The 22,077-nt window shown below is 45.8% G+C and overlaps 1 protein-coding gene across 7 annotated transcripts in view; it reads right to left on the reverse strand.

The window, feature by feature from the left end:
- LOC139538975 (dedicator of cytokinesis protein 9-like) overlaps positions 1–22,077 on the reverse strand; it is a 198,091-nt gene that overhangs the window by 98,746 nt on the left and 77,268 nt on the right. For all 7 annotated transcript variants that reach the window (XM_071341595.1, XM_071341588.1, XM_071341594.1 and 4 more), the window contains exon 2: positions 14,871–14,987. In XM_071341595.1, coding sequence (XP_071197696.1) covers positions 14,871–14,987 — 117 coding nt within the window. The remainder of the gene's footprint in view (positions 1–14,870; positions 14,988–22,077) is intronic.

Here is a 22,077-nt window from a genome sequence, read left to right on the forward strand (position 1 = left end):
AGTACAGTTACCCCACATGGGTGAGAGAGAAACAAACTACAGCAGAGTACAGTTACCCCACATGGGTGAGAGAGAAACAAACTACAGCAGAGTACAGTTACCCCACATGGGTGAGAGAGAAACAAACTACAGCAGAGTACAGTTACCCCACATGGGTGAGAGAGAAACAAACTACAGCAGAGTACAGTTACCCCACATGGGTGAGAGAGAAACAAACTACAGCAGAGTACAGTTACCCCACATGGGTGAGAGAGAAACAAACTACAGCAGAGTACAGTTACCCCACATGGGTGAGAGAGAAACAAACTACAGCAGAGTACAGTTACCCCACATGGGTGAGAGAGAAACAAACTACAGCAGAGTACAGTTACCCCACATGGGTGAGAGAGAAACAAACTACAGCAGAGTACAGTTACCCCACATGGGTGAGAGAGAAACAAACTACAGCAGAGTACAGTTACCCCACATGGGTGAGAGAGAAACAAACTACAGCAGAGTACAGTTACCCCACATGGGTGAGAGAGAAACAAACTACAGCAGAGTACAGTTACCCCACATGGGTGAGAGAGAAACAAACTACAGCAGAGTACAGTTACCCCACATGGGTGAGAGAGAAACAAACTACAGCAGAGTACAGTTACCCCACATGGGTGAGAGAGAAACAAACTACAGCAGAGTACAGTTACCCCACATGGGTGAGAGAGAAACAAACTACAGCAGAGTACAGTTACCCCACATGGGTGAGAGAGAAACAAACTACAGCAGAGTACAGTTACCCCACATGGGTGAGAGAGAAACAAACTACAGCAGAGTACAGTTACCCCACATGGGTGAGAGAGAAACAAACTACAGCAGAGTACAGTTACCCCACATGGGTGAGAGAGAAACAAACTACAGCAGAGTACAGTTACCCCACATGGGTGAGAGAGAAACAAACTACAGCAGAGTACAGTTACCCCACATGGGTGAGAGAGAAACAAACTACAGCAGAGTACAGTTACCCCACATGGGTGAGAGAGAAACAAACTACAGCAGAGTACAGTTACCCCACATGGGTGAGAGAGAAACAAACTACAGCAGAGTACAGTTACCCCACATGGGTGAGAGAGAAACAAACTACAGCAGAGTACAGTTACCCCACATGGGTGAGAGAGAAACAAACTACAGCAGAGTACAGTTACCCCACATGGGTGAGAGAGAAACAAACTACAGCAGAGTACAGTTACCCCACATGGGTGAGAGAGAAACAAACTACAGCAGAGTACAGTTACCCCACATGGGTGAGAGAGAAACAAACTACAGCAGAGTACAGTTACCCCACATGGGTGAGAGAGAAACAAACTACAGCAGAGTACAGTTACCCCACATGGGTGAGAGAGAAACAAACTACAGCAGAGTACAGTTACCCCACATGGGTGAGAGAGAAACAAACTACAGCAGAGTACAGTTACCCCACATGGGTGAGAGAGAAACAAACTACAGCAGAGTACAGTTACCCCACATGGGTGAGAGAGAAACAAACTACAGCAGAGTACAGTTACCCCACATGGGTGAGAGAGAAACAAACTACAGCAGAGTACAGTTACCCCACATGGGTGAGAGAGAAACAAACTACAGCAGAGTACAGTTACCCCACATGGGTGAGAGAGAAACAAACTACAGCAGAGTACAGTTACCCCACATGGGTGAGAGAGAAACAAACTACAGCAGAGTACAGTTACCCCACATGGGTGAGAGAGAAACAAACTACAGCAGAGTACAGTTACCCCACATGGGTGAGAGAGAAACAAACTACAGCAGAGTACAGTTACCCCACATGGGTGAGAGAGAAACAAACTACAGCAGAGTACAGTTACCCCACATGGGTGAGAGAGAAACAAACTACAGCAGAGTACAGTTACCCCACATGGGTGAGAGAGAAACAAACTACAGCAGAGTACAGTTACCCCACATGGGTGAGAGAGAAACAAACTACAGCAGAGTACAGTTACCCCACATGGGTGAGAGAGAAACAAACTACAGCAGAGTACAGTTACCCCACATGGGTGAGAGAGAAACAAACTACAGCAGAGTACAGTTACCCCACATGGGTGAGAGAGAAACAAACTACAGCAGAGTACAGTTACCCCACATGGGTGAGAGAGAAACAAACTACAGCAGAGTACAGTTACCCCACATGGGTGAGAGAGAAACAAACTACAGCAGAGTACAGTTACCCCACATGGGTGAGAGAGAAACAAACTACAGCAGAGTACAGTTACCCCACATGGGTGAGAGAGAAACAAACTACAGCAGAGTACAGTTACCCCACATGGGTGAGAGAGAAACAAACTACAGCAGAGTACAGTTACCCCACATGGGTGAGAGAGAAACAAACTACAGCAGAGTACAGTTACCCCACATGGGTGAGAGAGAAACAAACTACAGCAGAGTACAGTTACCCCACATGGGTGAGAGAGAAACAAACTACAGCAGAGTACAGTTACCCCACATGGGTGAGAGAGAAACAAACTACAGCAGAGTACAGTTACCCCACATGGGTGAGAGAGAAACAAACTACAGCAGAGTACAGTTACCCCACATGGGTGAGAGAGAAACAAACTACAGCAGAGTACAGTTACCCCACATGGGTGAGAGAGAAACAAACTACAGCAGAGTACAGTTACCCCACATGGGTGAGAGAGAAACAAACTACAGCAGAGTACAGTTACCCCACATGGGTGAGAGAGAAACAAACTACAGCAGAGTACAGTTACCCCACATGGGTGAGAGAGAAACAAACTACAGCAGAGTACAGTTACCCCACATGGGTGAGAGAGAAACAAACTACAGCAGAGTACAGTTACCCCACATGGGTGAGAGAGAAACAAACTACAGCAGAGTACAGTTACCCCACATGGGTGAGAGAGAAACAAACTACAGCAGAGTACAGTTACCCCACATGGGTGAGAGAGAAACAAACTACAGCAGAGTACAGTTACCCCACATGGGTGAGAGAGAAACAAACTACAGCAGAGTACAGTTACCCCACATGGGTGAGAGAGAAACAAACTACAGCAGAGTACAGTTACCCCACATGGGTGAGAGAGAAACAAACTACAGCAGAGTACAGTTACCCCACATGGGTGAGAGAGAAACAAACTACAGCAGAGTACAGTTACCCCACATGGGTGAGAGAGAAACAAACTACAGCAGAGTACAGTTACCCCACATGGGTGAGAGAGAAACAAACTACAGCAGAGTACAGTTACCCCACATGGGTGAGAGAGAAACAAACTACAGCAGAGTACAGTTACCCCACATGGGTGAGAGAGAAACAAACTACAGCAGAGTACAGTTACCCCACATGGGTGAGAGAGAAACAAACTACAGCAGAGTACAGTTACCCCACATGGGTGAGAGAGAAACAAACTACAGCAGAGTACAGTTACCCCACATGGGTGAGAGAGAAACAAACTACAGCAGAGTACAGTTACCCCACATGGGTGAGAGAGAAACAAACTACAGCAGAGTACAGTTACCCCACATGGGTGAGAGAGAAACAAACTACAGCAGAGTACAGTTACCCCACATGGGTGAGAGAGAAACAAACTACAGCAGAGTACAGTTACCCCACATGGGTGAGAGAGAAACAAACTACAGCAGAGTACAGTTACCCCACATGGGTGAGAGAGAAACAAACTACAGCAGAGTACAGTTACCCCACATGGGTGAGAGAGAAACAAACTACAGCAGAGTACAGTTACCCCACATGGGTGAGAGAGAAACAAACTACAGCAGAGTACAGTTACCCCACATGGGTGAGAGAGAAACAAACTACAGCAGAGTACAGTTACCCCACATGGGTGAGAGAGAAACAAACTACAGCAGAGTACAGTTACCCCACATGGGTGAGAGAGAAACAAACTACAGCAGAGTACAGTTACCCCACATGGGTGAGAGAGAAACAAACTACAGCAGAGTACAGTTACCCCACATGGGTGAGAGAGAAACAAACTACAGCAGAGTACAGTTACCCCACATGGGTGAGAGAGAAACAAACTACAGCAGAGTACAGTTACCCCACATGGGTGAGAGAGAAACAAACTACAGCAGAGTACAGGTACCCCACATGGGTGAGAGAGAAACAAACTACAGCAGAGTACAGTTACCCCACATGGGTGAGAGAGAAACAAACTACAGCAGAGTACAGTTACCCCACATGGGTGAGAGAGAAACAAACTACAGCAGAGTACAGGTACCCCACATGGGTGAGAGAGAAACAAACTACAGCAGAGTACAGTTACCCCACATGGGTGAGAGAGAAACAAACTACAGCAGAGTACAGGTACCCCACATGGGTGAGAGAGAAACAAACTACAGCAGAGTACAGTTACCCCACATGGGTGAGAGAGAAACAAACTACAGCAGAGTACAGTTACCCCACATGGGTGAGAGAGAAACAAACTCCAGCAGAGTACAGTTACCCCACATGGGTGAGAGAGAAACAAACTCCAGCAGAGTACAGTTACCCCACATGGGTGAGAGAGAAACAAACTACAGCAGAGTACAGTTACCCCACATGGGTGAGAGAGAAACAAACTACAGCAGAGTACAGTTACCCCACATGGGTGAGAGAGAAACAAACTACAGCAGAGTACAGTTACCCCACATGGGTGAGAGAGAAACAAACTACAGCAGAGTACAGTTACCCCACATGGGTGAGAGAGAAACAAACTACAGCAGAGTACAGTTACCCCACATGGGTGAGAGAGAAACAAACTACAGCAGAGTACAGTTACCCCACATGGGTGAGAGAGAAACAAACTACAGCAGAGTACAGTTACCCCACATGGGTGAGAGAGAAACAAACTACAGCAGAGTACAGTTACCCCACATGGGTGAGAGAGAAACAAACTACAGCAGAGTACAGTTACCCCACATGGGTGAGAGAGAAACAAACTACAGCAGAGTACAGTTACCCCACATGGGTGAGAGAGAAACAAACTACAGCAGAGTACAGTTACCCCACATGGGTGAGAGAGAAACAAACTACAGCAGAGTACAGTTACCCCACATGGGTGAGAGAGAAACAAACTACAGCAGAGTACAGGTACCCCACATGGGTGAGAGAGAAACAAACTACAGCAGAGTACAGTTACCCCACATGGGTGAGAGAGAAACAAACTACAGCAGAGTACAGTTACCCCACATGGGTGAGAGAGAAACAAACTACAGCAGAGTACAGTTACCCCACATGGGTGAGAGAGAAACAAACTACAGCAGAGTACAGTTACCCCACATGGGTGAGAGAGAAACAAACTACAGCAGAGTACAGTTACCCCACATGGGTGAGAGAGAAACAAACTACAGCAGAGTACAGTTACCCCACATGGGTGAGAGAGAAACAAACTACAGCAGAGTACAGTTACCCCACATGGGTGAGAGAGAAACAAACTACAGCAGAGTACAGTTACCCCACATGGGTGAGAGAGAAACAAACAACAGCAGAGTACAGTTACCCCACATGGGTGAGAGAGAAACAAACTACAGCAGAGTACAGTTACCCCACATGGGTGAGAGAGAAACAAACTACAGCAGAGTACAGTTACCCCACATGGGTGAGAGAGAAACAAACTACAGCAGAGTACAGTTACCCCACATGGGTGAGAGAGAAACAAACTACAGCAGAGTACAGTTACCCCACATGGGTGAGAGAGAAACAAACTACAGCAGAGTACAGTTACCCCACATGGGTGAGAGAGAAACAAACTACAGCAGAGTACAGTTACCCCACATGGGTGAGAGAGAAACAAACTACAGCAGAGTACAGGTACCCCACATGGGTGAGAGAGAAACAAACTACAGCAGAGTACAGTTACCCCACATGGGTGAGAGAGAAACAAACTACAGCAGAGTACAGTTACCCCACATGGGTGAGAGAGAAACAAACTACAGCAGAGTACAGTTACCCCACATGGGTGAGAGAGAAACAAACTACAGCAGAGTACAGTTACCCCACATGGGTGAGAGAGAAACAAACTACAGCAGAGTACAGTTACCCCACATGGGTGAGAGAGAAACAAACTACAGCAGAGTACAGTTACCCCACATGGGTGAGAGAGAAACAAACAACAGCAGAGTACAGTTACCCCACATGGGTGAGAGAGAAACAAACTACAGCAGAGTACAGTTACCCCACATGGGTGAGAGAGAAACAAACTACAGCAGAGTACAGTTACCCCACATGGGTGAGAGAGAAACAAACTACAGCAGAGTACAGTTACCCCACATGGGTGAGAGAGAAACAAACTACAGCAGAGTACAGTTACCCCACATGGGTGAGAGAGAAACAAACTACAGCAGAGTACAGTTACCCCACATGGGTGAGAGAGAAACAAACTACAGCAGAGTACAGTTACCCCACATGGGTGAGAGAGAAACAAACTACAGCAGAGTACAGTTACCCCACATGGGTGAGAGAGAAACAAACTACAGCAGAGTACAGTTACCCCACATGGGTGAGAGAGAAACAAACTACAGCAGAGTACAGTTACCCCACATGGGTGAGAGAGAAACAAACTACAGCAAATACTTTTTTCTTTATTTTACTAGGCAAATTCTTATGTTCAATGACGGCCTACCAGGGAACAGTGGGTTAACTGCCTTGTTCGGGCGCAGAACAACAGATTTTTAACCTTGTCGGCTCGGGGATTTGATCTTGCAACCTTGCTGTTAGTAGTCCACTAGGCTAACTGCAAGAATAACAAACATTAACTTCCTCACCTACCTCAAATCCTTTTAAAGCCAAACTGGACATAGTTCAAAGGAGAACCGTGACAGAGATGTGTCTGTGGTCCCTGACTTATGGTAAAGCATAGAGTATTTTCAAGATCGGGGCAATGGGACAGTGGTGACGTAAGCAATCCAACACAGCTGTAGATTTCCTGTTCATGCAGCTTTTGCTGAGCAACTTAACCAATAGGTCTGCTTTCGTCATTATCTCTGAACTCCAGCAGACACATTTTCATGATTTGTCCAGCATGCAGGGCAAAGTAGCTCTCCAATTAAACTTGAATTGAGTCACAGACTGTGAAATGAGACACAAAAGCCAGAGCAGGCCAGTACAGACGTCATTTTCTATTCGCAATGCCCAAACAAAGGATGGAAAATAGACATTCAAATTGCTAGACCAAACCTCACCCCAAGGCTAATCAATGCTAGACCAAACCTCACCCCAAGGCTAATCAATGCTAGACCAAACCTCACCCCAAGGCTAATCAATAATAGACCACATCTCACCCCAAGGCTAATCAATGCTAGACCAAACCTCACCCCAAGGATAATCAATACTAGACCAAACCTCACCCCAATGATAATCAATGCTAGACCAAACCTCACCCCAAGGTGCAGTACCACTAAAAGAAAGAGAATAGCTCTATCTCATATTTTCTTGCTGAAATGATTTCCTTGTGAATCAGTGGGATATTATTATGCACTGTACAGATTTGGTCTTTGAGCCTAACGACGGGTCTAGAGGTCCTTTCAGGTAACTAACCTAACGTACAGGAGTGCAGGGTTACAGTCAGTGACTGTGGTTGATGTGAATAGTTAGCTACCGCTGAGCATAGCATCCATGCTGAGTCTGCCTGGTGCTAGTAAAGCCTAGCCCTCTGCTGCCTGCCAAAAATACAATTAATAAGTTATGGGATGAGTGAGTGTAACAGTATAACTTTTCTACCGTCCCCTCGCCCCGACACGGGCGTGAACCAGGGACCTTCTGCACACATCAACAACGGTCACCCACGAAGCATCGTTAGCCATCGCGCCACAAAGGCCGCGGCCCTTGCAGAGCAAGGAGAAACACTACTTCTAGGTTTCAGAGCAAGTGACGTAACTGATTGAAACGCTATTAGCGCGTACCCGCTAACTAGCTAGCCATTTCACATCCGTTACAAATCAGTTTTACCATTGCTGGCGTAATGTACTGTACCAAATGTTTCATTGCCCATCATGTTTGTTTTTTCGTGACAATACCTCAGAAACAAAGCTGTCACAACCACGCTCATGAATAATAGTGCATTTGTGTCATCAGCAGAGGACTAGATCTGATTCAGTGATGGACTACGTCATTAGAATTTCCATTTGGTTAGGCGACAATCACCATAAGCATTCAATCATGTACGACAACTGCAATGAGGACCATATTAAGGTCCTATTTGTGAGACAGAGTCCCCTCCTCCACTTCCACTCCCCAGCCCCAAGTTTCATGCTGGGAGATGGTAATCTCTCCATGATCTAACCAGCAAAAACAAATGGACGAGTAGGCTGGAGGAGGCCAGAGGGAGTCAGGAAGTGGACAAGAGGAAGCACAGGGGATATTAGTCTCTATGGAGCACAGTGGAGATCTCTAGTGAAAAGACCAGCATGAGATCCAGCTACACCCAGCATGGAGCCACTAGCACGTCGTCCCTCACAACACTTTGCTGAACGTCCTGGGGTCAATCACTGATGATACATATTGTAGGTCTGCTACTACAGAGGAATCTCCCATATGTACTTCTCCGGAAATTACTATTACACTTCTCCTTATCTCCTGTTCCCCTCAGGTCTCTCTCTGAACCCTAGTACTTCTCCTTATCTCCTGTTCCCCTCAGGTCTCTCTCTGAACCCTAGTACTTCTCCTTATCTCCTGTTCCCATCAGGTCTCTCTCTGAACCCTAGTACTTCTCCTTATCTCCTGTTCCCCTCAGGTCTCTCTCTGAACCCTAGTACCTGAAGACATACTAAGAGTTGTATTAGAACCATCCTGCCATGCTGAAGTGGCTCCAATAGGGAGAAAGAGGAAGGGGATGAATAGGAAGAGGATGAATAGGAATAGGAAGAAGAGGATGAGGAAGAAGAGGATGAATAGGAAGAGGATGAATAGGAATAGGAAGAAGAGGATGAATAGGAAGAGGATGAGGAAGAAGAGGATGAATAGGAAGAGGATGAATAGGAAGTGGAAGGTGAGGAAGATGAAGAGGAGGAAAAGGATGAATAAGAAGAGGATGAATAGGAAGATGAGGAAGAGGCGGAATAGGAGGAGGAAGATGAATAGTAGTAATCCCAAACAAATTCCCTAAGAAGGCACGTTGACTAAACCTGGAGGAACCAGTGGTTGGCTCTCCTATCGCCAGGCTGATCAAGTCCAGATGGAGACAACGTAAACACAGTCTCACCATTTATTTTCCTAAATATTTAAGTCTCTGTTCGCTCTGAAAATATAATTTAATAACAACCTCCAATGGGGGGAGGGGGGGGGGGGGGGCAGCAGGGTAGAGAAACCTGACAGTAGGTCCTTAGCTGACGCAGTGTCTGCCAACAAAAGATTTACACACCAGACAAGAACAGCCCACAGACTAGCAGTGTGATCAGATGAGCTCTGCTGGATCTGGACTGGATTTATAGGCTCCGATCACTTCACAGTTATCAGTGTCTGGGAGTTTAATAACACTGAATCCCCCTATACCTGCCTATAATACTGAATCCCCCTATACCTGCCTATAATACTGAATCCCCCCTTTACCTGCCTATAACACTGAATCCCCCTATACCTGCTCATAATACTGAATCCCCCATTTACCTGCCTATAATACCGAATGACCCCTTTACCTGCTCATAATACTGAATCCCCCGTTTACCTGCCTATAATACTGAATGACCCCTTTACATGCTTATAATACTGAATGCCCACAATTGAAAGGTCCTGACATACTGCCGGATAAAACGCTTGAATAAAGAAGAATAAAGGTTTAGAGAGTCATCTGACCTAAACAAATGTTGGGGCTCAGTCAAGATGTCTTCAGATGTCATCACCTGTCACTCCCTTCACAACACGCCGCTTGTAGTGTACGGCATGCAGGACTCGTATGTCATGGCCAGAGCAGAGAGTTCCACTGTTGACTGAGGAATTGGATAGCTTGATAGTCCATGAGTAAGCGCCAGTAAGTATTTGTCACGCCCTGACCTTAGAGAGCCTTTTTATTTCTCTATTTGGTTAGGTCAGGGTGTGATTAGGGTGGGCATTCTAGTTTTTCTATTTCTTTGTTGGCCGGGTATGGTTCCCAATCAGAGGCAGCTGTCTATCGTTGTCTCTGATTGGGGATCATACTTAGGCAGCCTTTTTTCCATCCTTAGTTTGTGGGATCTTGTTTTTGTACTGTTGCTTTCCAGCCCTACAGAACGGTGCGTTTCGTTTTGTATTTTAGTATTTTTTTGGTGTCATCAATAAAAGAAAGATGTACGCCTACCACGCTGCACCTTGGTCCGATCCTCCATCAACGAGCGTAAAAGAAGATCCCACAACAAACGGACCAAGCAGCGTCGCCAGGAGGAGCAGACATCCTGGACATGGGAGGATATCTTGGACGGTAAGGGATCCTGGACGTGGGATGAAATCATGGCAGGAGACAGAAGCCTGCCATGAAAGCAGGCGGAGGCAGCGTAGGAGGAAACACGATGACACCGGGGTTCGCGACCACGACGGAAGCCCGAGAGGCAGCCCCAATTTTTTTGGGGGGGATAACACGGGGTGGTTGGCGGAGCCAGGGTTTAAACCAGAGCCAACTCCCCGTACCCACCGTGGGGAGCGTGTGACCGGGCAGGCACCATGTTTTGCGGTGATACGCACTGTGTCCAGGGCGCATCCACAGCCCGGTGTGTGCTGTGCCAGCTCTCCGCACTTGCCGTGCGAAAGTGGGCATCTGTCCAGGATGGGTGGTGCTGGCTCAGCGCGCCTGGTCTCCAGTGCGCCTCCTTGGTCCAGGATATCCTGCGCCGGCTCTACGCGCCTTTGTCCAGGACGTGTTGTGCCAGCTCTACACTTCAGACCTCCAGTGCGCCTCCACGGTCCAGTGATGATCTATGGCCCGGAGCCTCCAGTGATGATCCATGGCCCGAAGCCTCCAGTGATGACCCATGGCCCGGAGCCTCCAGTGATGATCCATGGCCCGAAGCCTCCTGTGATGATCCATGGCCCGAAGCCTCCAGTGATGATCCATGGCCCGGAGCCTCCAGTGATGATCCATGGCACGAAGCCTCCAGTAATGATCCATGGCCCGAAGCCTCCAGTCATGATCCATGGCCCGAAGCCTCTAGTGATGATCCATGGCCCGGAGCCTCCAGTGATGATCCATGGCACGAAGCCTCCAGTAATGATCCATGGCCCGAAGCCTCCAGTCATGATCCATGGCCCGGAGCCTCCAGTGATGATCCATAGCCCGAAGCCTCCTGTGATGATACATGGCCCTGAGCCTCCTGTGATGATCCATGGCCCTGAGCCTCCAGTGAGGATCCATGGCCCGGAGTCTCCAGCGACGCTCTGCAATCCAGAGCCTCCAGCGATGGTCGGCAGTCCAGAGCCTCCAGCGACGATCGGCAGTACGGAGCCTCCAGCGACGGTTCCCAGTCCGGAGCCTCCAGCGACGGTTCCCAGTCCGGAGCCTTCTGCGACGATCTACGGTCCGGAGTCCCCGGCGACGATCTACGGTCCGGAGTCCCCGGTGACGATCCACGGTCCGGATCCTCCGGCGATGATCCACGGTCCGGAGCCTCCAGCGACGATCCACGGTCCGGTTCCACGGAAGCGGAGGGATCAGCGAGCGGAGCGGGGTCTACGTCCCGAACCGGAGCTGCCACCGAGGCTAGATGCCCACCCGGACCCTCCCCCATAGAGTCAGTTTTGCGGCCGGAGTCCGCAACTTTGAGGTGGGGGTACTGTCACGCCCTGACCTTAGAGAGCCTTTTTATTTCTCTATTTGTTTAGGTCAAGGTGTGATTAGGGTGGGCATTCTAGTTTTTCTATTTCTTTGTTGGCCGGGTATGGTTCCCAATCAGAGGCAGCTGTCTATCGTTGTCTCTGATTGGGGATCATACTTAGGCAGCCTTTTTTCCATCCTTAGTTTGTGGGATCTTGTTTTTGTACTGTTGCTTTCCAGCCCTACAGAACGGTGCATTTCGTTTTGTATTTGTTTTTTTGGTGTCATCAATAAAAGAAAGATGTACGCCTACCACGCTGCACCTTGGTCCGATCCTTCCATCAACGAGCGTAACAGTGTTCTTATTTTCTGGCCATAAAGCAAAAAAACTGTTAACCCGCTGAATAAATCTAGGAAATTGAGCCTTACCTTTCAAATGTTTATTTTTCAACATAGCTATATCCTTCGGAAAATATCTAAAAACCATTATGGCTTCTGAAACAAAAGAACCTTCTCAATAGACGAGAGAGAAAAAATATCCGTTGGATCGTGAGACAGTGAGGAAGGGTCATGTTTTGCTGAAACAGGATGTCATTCCTGTCACTGTTAAGAGCATTTTCCAAAGAGGTCTCACTTCCTGAAGCGCTTCTGCCAGGCCAGATTCCCATTTCATAATGTGTCGTGTAGCGATGGAAAGTTTGAGAGGGTGACATGGGCTAAGTCCTGCTGAATGGGGCTAGAGATAGGCCTAGCCCTTCCTTACACTATCACAACAAATCAGATGACCCCTGACCTCTAAAGCGTGAAGCAGGGATGTAAACGTAACGTAAGCCTCTGTGAATGACCTCACCGTACTCTCGCAACATGGGCCTGGCTGCGCCGCACTGAAATAGCATGAAATCACAATAAACACGACAACCAAAACATGCACGTGGGAGGCAGAAAGGACTGATGGATGATGGCTGGATGATGACACTATACACATAGTACTCGGTGGATTCTCCATCCAATGGCAGGACGGGACGGCGGCTTTGGGAAGTCGAAAGGACCTGGAGTGCGTTTGTTCATATATAACAACTGGTGTGCTGCTTCAAGTGTGAAGGAAATATCGTGCTTTTGTTCACCTGATATAGAATACCTCATGGTAAGCTGCAGACCCTTTTATCAACCAAGAGAGTTCTCATCCATAATTATCACGACTTCCCACGACTGTACATCCCTCCATAAGCCAACACCACTCTGGCACTCAACGAACTGTATGGGGTCATAAACAAACAACCTCCCACTTGGACAAGAGGGGAAATAACTATGTGTGAATTCTGTTCATAGACTACAGTTCAGCGTTCAACACCATAATCCCCTCCAAGCTCATCACCAAGCTATGGACCCTGGGACTGAACCTCTGCCTTCATGTACATATCTACCTCAAATACCTTGTACCCCTGCACATTGATCTGGTACTGGTACTCCCTGTATATAGCTCCACATTGATCTGGTACTGGTACTCCCTGTATATAGCTCCACATTGATCTGGTACTGGTACTCCCTGTATATAACTCCACATTGATCTGGTAATGGTACTCCCTGTATATAGCTCCACATTGATCTGGTACTGGTACTCCCTGTATATAGCTCCACATTGATCTGGTACTGGTACTCTCTGTATATAGCTCCACATTGATCTGGTACTGGTTCTCCCTGTATATAGCTCCACATTGATCTGGTACTGGTACTCCCTGTATATAGCTCCATATTGATCTGGTACTGGTACTCCCTGTATATAGCTCCACATTGATCTGGTACTGGTACTCCCTGTATATAGCTCCACATTGATCTGGTACTGGTACTCCCTGTATATAGCTCCACATTGATCTGATACTGGTACTTCCTGTATATAGCTCCACATTGACCTGGTACTGGTACTCCCTGTATATAGCAGTACATGTTACCATTTTATTTTTAAACTGCATCGTTGGGAAGGGCTCGTAAAGCAAGCATTTCAGGGAAAAGTCTACACCAGTTGTATTCGGCGCATGTCACAAATACAATTTTATTTTATTTGATGTTGATAGATTACATTAAGTTGATAGCAATTATGCAACATCGTACACTATAATGGAAACTATCAAGATCTTATCAACATTGACAGATTGTTTACCGTCAGCAATAAATGATATCCATCCTTACCTCACTGACTACTACTAACTACTATTCCTTACTCGGGACAGTTATTCCTTACTCGGGACAGTTATTCCTTACTCGGGACAGTTATTCCTTACTCGGGACAGTTATTCCTTACTCGGGACAGTTATTCCTTACTCGGGACAGTTATTCCTTACTCGGGACAGTTATTCCTTACTCTGCAGTTATTCCTTACTCGGGACAGTTATTCCTTACTCGGGACAGTTATTCCTTACTCAGGACAGTTATTCCTTACTCTGCAGTTATTCCTTACTCGGGACAGTTATTCCTTACTCGGGACAGTTATTCCTTACACGGGACAGTTATTCCTTACTCGGGACAGTTATTCCTTACTCGGGACAGTTATTCTGTAGCAGTCTAGTTAAATGGTGTTCTATTCTGTCTGGCAATCTCTGAGCCCTGCTCAAAAACAGCGGACTATATAAGGAATATCAAAGCAAATTTTATTTGTCACATGCGCCGAATACAACAGGTGTAGGTAGACCTTACAGTGAAATGCTTACTTACAATCCCCTTAAACAACAATGCAGTTCAAGAAAAAGAGTTAAGAAAATATTTAATAAATAAACTAAAGTAATATTTTTTAAACAATAAATAAGTAACACAATAAAATAACAATAATGAGGCTATATACAAAGAGTACCGGTACCGAGTCAATATGCGGGGGGGTACAGGTTAGTCGAGGTAATTGAGGTCATTTGTACATGTAGGTTATGCATAGATAATAGACAGCGAGTAGCAGCAGTGTAAAAACAAGGTGGGGGTCATTGTAAATAGTCTGGGTGGCCATTTGATTCATTGTTCAGCAGTCTTATGGCTTGGGGATAGAACTTGTTAAGGAGCCTTTTGGACCTGGACTTGGCTCCGGTACCGCTAGGACGCCATGCGGGACACACTAATGGTATCTGAGCCTGTTTCTGGTGCCAGGTCAGAAGGCCAGAGGTGACTCACCTGGAAGTCCTCCTGGGGGAACTGCAGCATGTCCCGGAGGACATCACTGAGAATCTGGGTCTTCCTCTGGACAAGAACAGTCTCATAGTCCAGCGGTTCGATAACTTTGGGCTTCACCTGGGGAACACATATACACAACATGCTGTCAATATACAGGTATTTACACAGACAGCATGCTGATAATATACAGGTATTTACACAGACAACATGCTGATAATATACAGGTATTTACACAGACAACATGATGTTAATATACAGGTATTTACACAGACAACATGCTGATAATATACAGGTATTTACACAGACAACATGATGATAATATACAGGTATTTACACAGACAACATGTTGATAATATACAGGTATTTACACAGACAACATGCTGATAATATACAGGTATTTACACAGACAACATGATGTTAATATACAGGTATTTACACAGACAGCATGCTGTTAATATACAGGTATTTACACAGACAACATGTTGATAATATCCAGGTATTTACACAGACAACATACTGTTAATATACAGGTATTTACACAGACAACATGATGTTAATATACAGGTATTTACACAGACAACATGTTGATAATATACAGGTATTTACACAGACAGCATGCTGTTAATATACAGGTATTTACACAGACAGCATGCTGTTAATATACAGGTATTTACACAGAGAACATGTTGATAATATACAGGTATTTACACAGACAACATGCTGTTAATATACAGGTATTTACACAGAGAACATGTTGATAATATACAGGTATTTACACAGACAAGATGCTGTTAATATCCAGGTATTTACACAGACAACATGCTGTTTTCAAAGCCGACCAGAGGAGTGCTTTGAAAAGGTGGATATCTCTTTTAGGGAGGACTTTCTCAACTCTAACACACAACATAAAGATGGCGGAGTCTGTGGACTTCAAAAGGAGAGCTAAGAAGTGAACTTGGGCCCTGGTCAAAAGTAATACATTTGGGAGGCAGTCAGTATTGTGAGTTGAGCTCAGAGAATCTGTAGCTGCTGGGGCCCTTCTCACATATGCTATCTGTTAGCCCCCCCGCGACAACCCTACGAGAACACAACCCCACAGAGAACACATCCGCCTTTACTAGCTCCCTGATGGAAGGGAGGATCATTATGAAATCACTCTCTGACAGCTAACACACAGCTCTGATGGAAGGCAGAAACATTATGACATCACTCTCTGACAGCTAACACACAGCTCTGATGGAAGGCTGGATCATTATGACATCACTCTCTGACAGCTAACACACAGCTCTGATGGAAGGCAGAAACATTATGACATCATGTCACTCTCTGACAGCTAACACACAGCTCTGATGGAAGGCAGAAACATTATGACATCATGTAACTCTCTGACAGCTAACACACAGCTCTGATGGAAGGCAGGATCATTATGACATCACCCTCTGACAGCTAACACACAGCTCTGATGGAAGGCAGAAACATTATGACATCATGTCACTCTCTGACAGCTAACACACAGCTCTGATGGAAGGCAGGATCATTATGACATCACTCTCTGACAGCTAACACACAGCTCTGATGGAAGGCTGGATCATTATGACATCACTCTCTGACAGCTAACACACAGCTCTGATGGAAGGCAGAAACATTATGACATCATGTCACTCTCTGACAGCTAACACACAGCTCTGATGGAAGGCAGAAACATTATGACATCATGTCACTCTCTGACAGCTAACACACAGCTCTGATGGAAGGCAGGATCATTATGACATCACTCTCTGACAGCTAACACACAGCTCTGATGGAAGGCAGAAACATTATGACATCATGTCACTCTCTGACAGCTAACACACAGCTCTGATGGAAGGCAGGATCATTATGACATCACTCTCTGACAGCTAACACACAGCTCTGATGGAAGGCTGGATCATTATGACATCACTCTCTGACAGCTAACACACAGCTCTGATGGAAGGCAGAAACATTATGACATCATGTCACTCTCTGACAGCTAACACACAGCTCTGATGGAAGGCAGGATCATTATGACATCACTCTCTGACAGCTAACACACAGCTCTGATGGAAGGCAGAAACATTATGACATCATGTCACTCTCTGACAGCTAACACACAGCTCTGATGGAAGGCAGGATCATTATGACATCACTCTCTGACAGCTAACACACAGCTCTGATGGAAGGCTGGATCATTATGACATCACTCTCTGACAGCTAACACACAGCTCTGATGGAAGGCAGAAACATTATGACATCATGTCACTCTCTGACAGCTAACACACAGCTCTGATGGAAGGCAGAAACATTATGACATCATGTCACTCTCTGACAGCTAACACACAGCTCTGATGGAAGGCAGGATCATTATGACATCACTCTCTGACAGCTAACACACAGCTCTGATGGAAGGCAGAAACATTATGACATCATGTCACTCTCTGACAGCTAACACACAGCTCTGATGGAAGGCAGGATCATTATGACATCACTCTCTGACAGCTAACACACAGCTCTGATGGAAGGCTGGATCATTATGACATCACTCTCTGACAGCTAACACACAGCTCTGATGGAAGGCAGAAACATTATGACATCATGTCACTCTCTGACAGCTAACACACAGCTCTGATGGAAGGCAGAAACATTATGACATCATGTCACTCTCTGACAGCTAACACACAGCTCTGATGGAAGGCAGAAACATTATGACATCATGTCACTCTCTGACAGCTAACACACAGCTCTGATGGAAGGCAGGATCATTATGACATCACTCTCTGACAGCTAACACACAGCTCTGATGGAAGGCAGAAACATTATGACATCATGTCACTCTCTGACAGCTAACACACAGCTCTGATGGAAGGCAGGATCATTATGACATCACTCTCTGACAGCTAACACACAGCTCTGATGGAAGGCTGGATCATTATGACATCACTCTCTGACAGCTAACACACAGCTCTGATGGAAGGCAGAAACATTATGACATCATGTCACTCTCTGACAGCTAACACACAGCTCTGATGGAAGGCAGAAACATTATGACATCATGCCACTCTCTGACAGCTAACACACAGCTCTGATGGAAGGCAGGATCATTATGACATCACTCTCTGACAGCTAACACACAGCTCTGATGGAAGGCAGAAACATTATGACATCATGTCACTCTCTGACAGCTAACACACAGCTCTGATGGAAGGCAGGATCATTATGACATCACTCTCTGACAGCTAACACACAGCTCTGATGGAAGGCTGGATCATTATGACATCATGTCACTCTCTGACAGCTAACACACAGCTCTGATGGAAGGCAGAAACATTATGACATCATGTCACTCTCTGACAGCTAACACACAGCTCTGATGGAAGGCAGGATCATTATGACATCACTCTCTGACAGCTAACACACAGCTCTGATGGAAGGCAGAAACATTATGACATCATGTCACTCTCTGACAGCTAACACACAGCTCTGATGGAAGGCAGGATCATTATGACATCACTCTCTGACAGCTAACACACAGCTCTGATGGAAGGCAGGATCATTATGACATCACTCTCTGACAGCTAACACACAGCTCTGATGGAAGGCAGAAACATTATGACATCATGTCACTCTCTGACAGCTAACACACAGCTCTGATGGAAGGCAGGATCATTATGACATCACTCTCTGACAGCTAACACACAGCTCTGATGGAAGGCTGGATCATTATGACATCACTCTCTGACAGCTAACACACAGCTCTGATGGAAGGCAGAAACATTATGACATCATGTCACTCTCTGACAGCTAACACACAGCTCTGATGGAAGGCAGGATCATTATGACATCACTCTCTGACAGCTAACACACAGCTCTGATGGAAGGCAGGATCATTATGACATCATGTCACTCTCTGACAGCTAACACACAGCTCTGATGGAAGGCTGGATCATTATGACATCACTCTCTGACAGCTAACACACAGCTCTGATGGAAGGCAGAAACATTATGACATCATGTCACTCTCTGACAGCTAACACACAGCTCTGATGGAAGGCAGAAACATTATGACATCATGCCACTCTCTGACAGCTAACACACAGCTCTGATGGAAGGCAGGATCATTATGACATCACTCTCTGACAGCTAACACACAGCTCTGATGGAAGGCAGAAACATTATGACATCATGTCACTCTCTGACAGCTAACACACAGCTCTGATGGAAGGCAGGATCATTATGACATCACTCTCTGACAGCTAACACACAGCTCTGATGGAAGGCTGGATCATTATGACATCATGTCACTCTCTGACAGCTAACACACAGCTCTGATGGAAGGCAGAAACATTATGACATCATGTCACTCTCTGACAGCTAACACACAGCTCTGATGGAAGGCAGGATCATTATGACATCACTCTCTGACAGCTAACACACAGCTCTGATGGAAGGCAGAAACATTATGACATCATGTCACTCTCTGACAGCTAACACACAGCTCTGATGGAAGGCAGGATCATTATGACATCACTCTCTGACAGCTAACACACAGCTCTGATGGAAGGCAGGATCATTATGACATCACTCTCTGACAGCTAACACACAGCTCTGATGGAAGGCAGAAACATTATGACATCATGTCACTCTCTGACAGCTAACACACAGCTCTGATGGAAGGCAGGATCATTATGACATCACTCTCTGACAGCTAACACACAGCTCTGATGGAAGGCTGGATCATTATGACATCACTCTCTGACAGCTAACACACAGCTCTGATGGAAGGCAGAAACATTATGACATCATGTCACTCTCTGACAGCTAACACACAGCTCTGATGGAAGGCAGGATCATTATGACATCACTCTCTGACAGCTAACACACAGCTCTGATGGAAGGCAGGATCATTATGACATCATGTCACTCTCTGACAGCTAACACACAGCTCTGATGGAAGGCTGGATCATTATGACATCACTCTCTGACAGCTAACACACAGCTCTGATGGAAGGCAGAAACATTATGACATCATGTCACTCTCTGACAGCTAACACACAGCTCTGATGGAAGGCAGGATCATTATGACATCACTCTCTGACAGCTAACACACAGCTCTGATGGAAGGCAGGGTCATTATGACATCACTCTCTGACAGCTAACACACAGCTCTGTCCCGTCACTAAGGAGCACGTTACAACTCAACACCATGGGTAAGAGCTAATGTTTAGAGAGAACACACATGGTATCTATATGAATGTTTGAACCTCACCGTTCAAACCATCTGGTTTTCTGATTGATATGATTACAGTTAGCTAAAAACATTGAACTGTTATATAATCAACTTTCGGGAGTATCTTAAAAACAGAATTGTGACGCATTGTTGTTCATATCAACATAAGGCCTTAAGCAGATAAGAATGTAGATTTCATTCCAGAGGGAATCAACTGTAGCTTTTGCGTCTCACGTAATGTCTTCTGCTTGGACAAGCTGTACCACAGCAGGCAGTGGAGTTACATAAGATACCTCGATAGTGCTGCTACAGACCACATCCACCACTGACGATGACAATGTCCATTGAACTATATGAATCCACTGAAACACAAGGGACTTTGCTATATGATAATGTTGGTGGTATTATCATGGTAGTGTATACGATATGGCACAGTTCAGACATACACTCATCAAGCAGTAATAATACATAGTGGCCATAGAGGCACAGAACACTTGAGAAGACTAAATCTATACATTCTCAACAGCTTGAGAAGACTAAATCTATACATTCTCAACAGCTTGAGAAGACTAAATCTATACATTCTCAACAGCTTGAGAAGACTAAATCTATACATTCTCAACAGCTTGAGAAGACTAAATCTATACATTCTCAACAGCTTGAGAAGACTAAATCTATACATTCTCAACAGTTTGAGAAGACTAAATCTATACATTCTCAACAGCTTGAGACGACTAAATCTATACATTCTCAACAGCTTGAGAAGACTAAATCTATACATTCTCAACAGCTTGAGACGACTAAATCTATACATTCTCAACAGCTTGAGAAGACTAAATCTATACATTCTCAACAGCTTGAGAAGACTAAATCTATACATTCTCAACAGCTTGAGAAGACTAAATCTATACATTCTCAACAGCTTGAGAAGACTAAATCTATACATTCTCAACAGCTTGAGACGACTAAATCTATACATTCTCAACAGCTTGAGACGACTAAATCTATACATTCTCAACAGCTCCGGTAGAGAGCCAGGACTTTGGGTTGAGCAGCAGTACAGTTGCTTCGACATCTAGGATGATGATCTCAGAGGGAGAGTCTTGTTAATGGACCAGTTTTAAGATGTATTGCTAGCGGCCATGCTAATAACACAGTCAGCACCTCAGTGTTGACTGGAGAGATCACTGTTTTTGTCCCTTTCACAGTCACAGTCCACTGGACAAGTGCAAGACAGCGAGGAGGAGGAGGGTGTCTTCCTATCTGCTCCTAGCCTGTGAGGGTATTATCAGACATTCTTCAGAAGAGTGACGCTGGCTTATGCAAGCATGAATACACACACACACACACACGTACTGTGAAGACACGCAAACGTGCCCAAACATACCCGCATTGAGGTCTGACACACGCACACACACTTTCTAACACACTGAGACAAGAACACGAATGACAGCTGACAGAGTCATGCTCTCAGGCCAGGTGTGTGAGGAGACATGAATACAGACTGCTGGGAGATAACAGTCCAGACAGATGAGCTGTGTGTGTGTGTGTGTGTGTGCACACTCATCCTCTGTCAGCTGAAATCACCACATCGCTATGATCACAGAGCAGAGTCGCTGGTGTGTGTGGGGCCCCACAGCTACACAAGGCCAACCTGCCATAGAGACAGCTTACTGTAAACCCTGGCTACATAACATTAGAAACATAGGTAGCCTGTCCTGATTCCAGGTATTAACCTGTACATGGAATTCGACATTCTTTGAAAGCAAAAGGCGCCTCTAATTCAGTGACTACACATTGAATATGACAGTTATGTTTACTGTTAAACCCACAGGAGCCAATACTGTAGAAACCTCACTAAACAGGGATTTTCCCAGACAATTCCTGGGCATGACACACCTGGGGGCCAGGTGACTGCTGACAGATTTTACAACAGTAAGCCAATCATCAGCCTACGGAAGC

This window comes from Salvelinus alpinus, chromosome 14 (assembly GCF_045679555.1).
Source record: "Salvelinus alpinus chromosome 14, SLU_Salpinus.1, whole genome shotgun sequence".
NCBI lineage: Eukaryota > Metazoa > Chordata > Actinopteri > Salmoniformes > Salmonidae > Salvelinus > Salvelinus alpinus.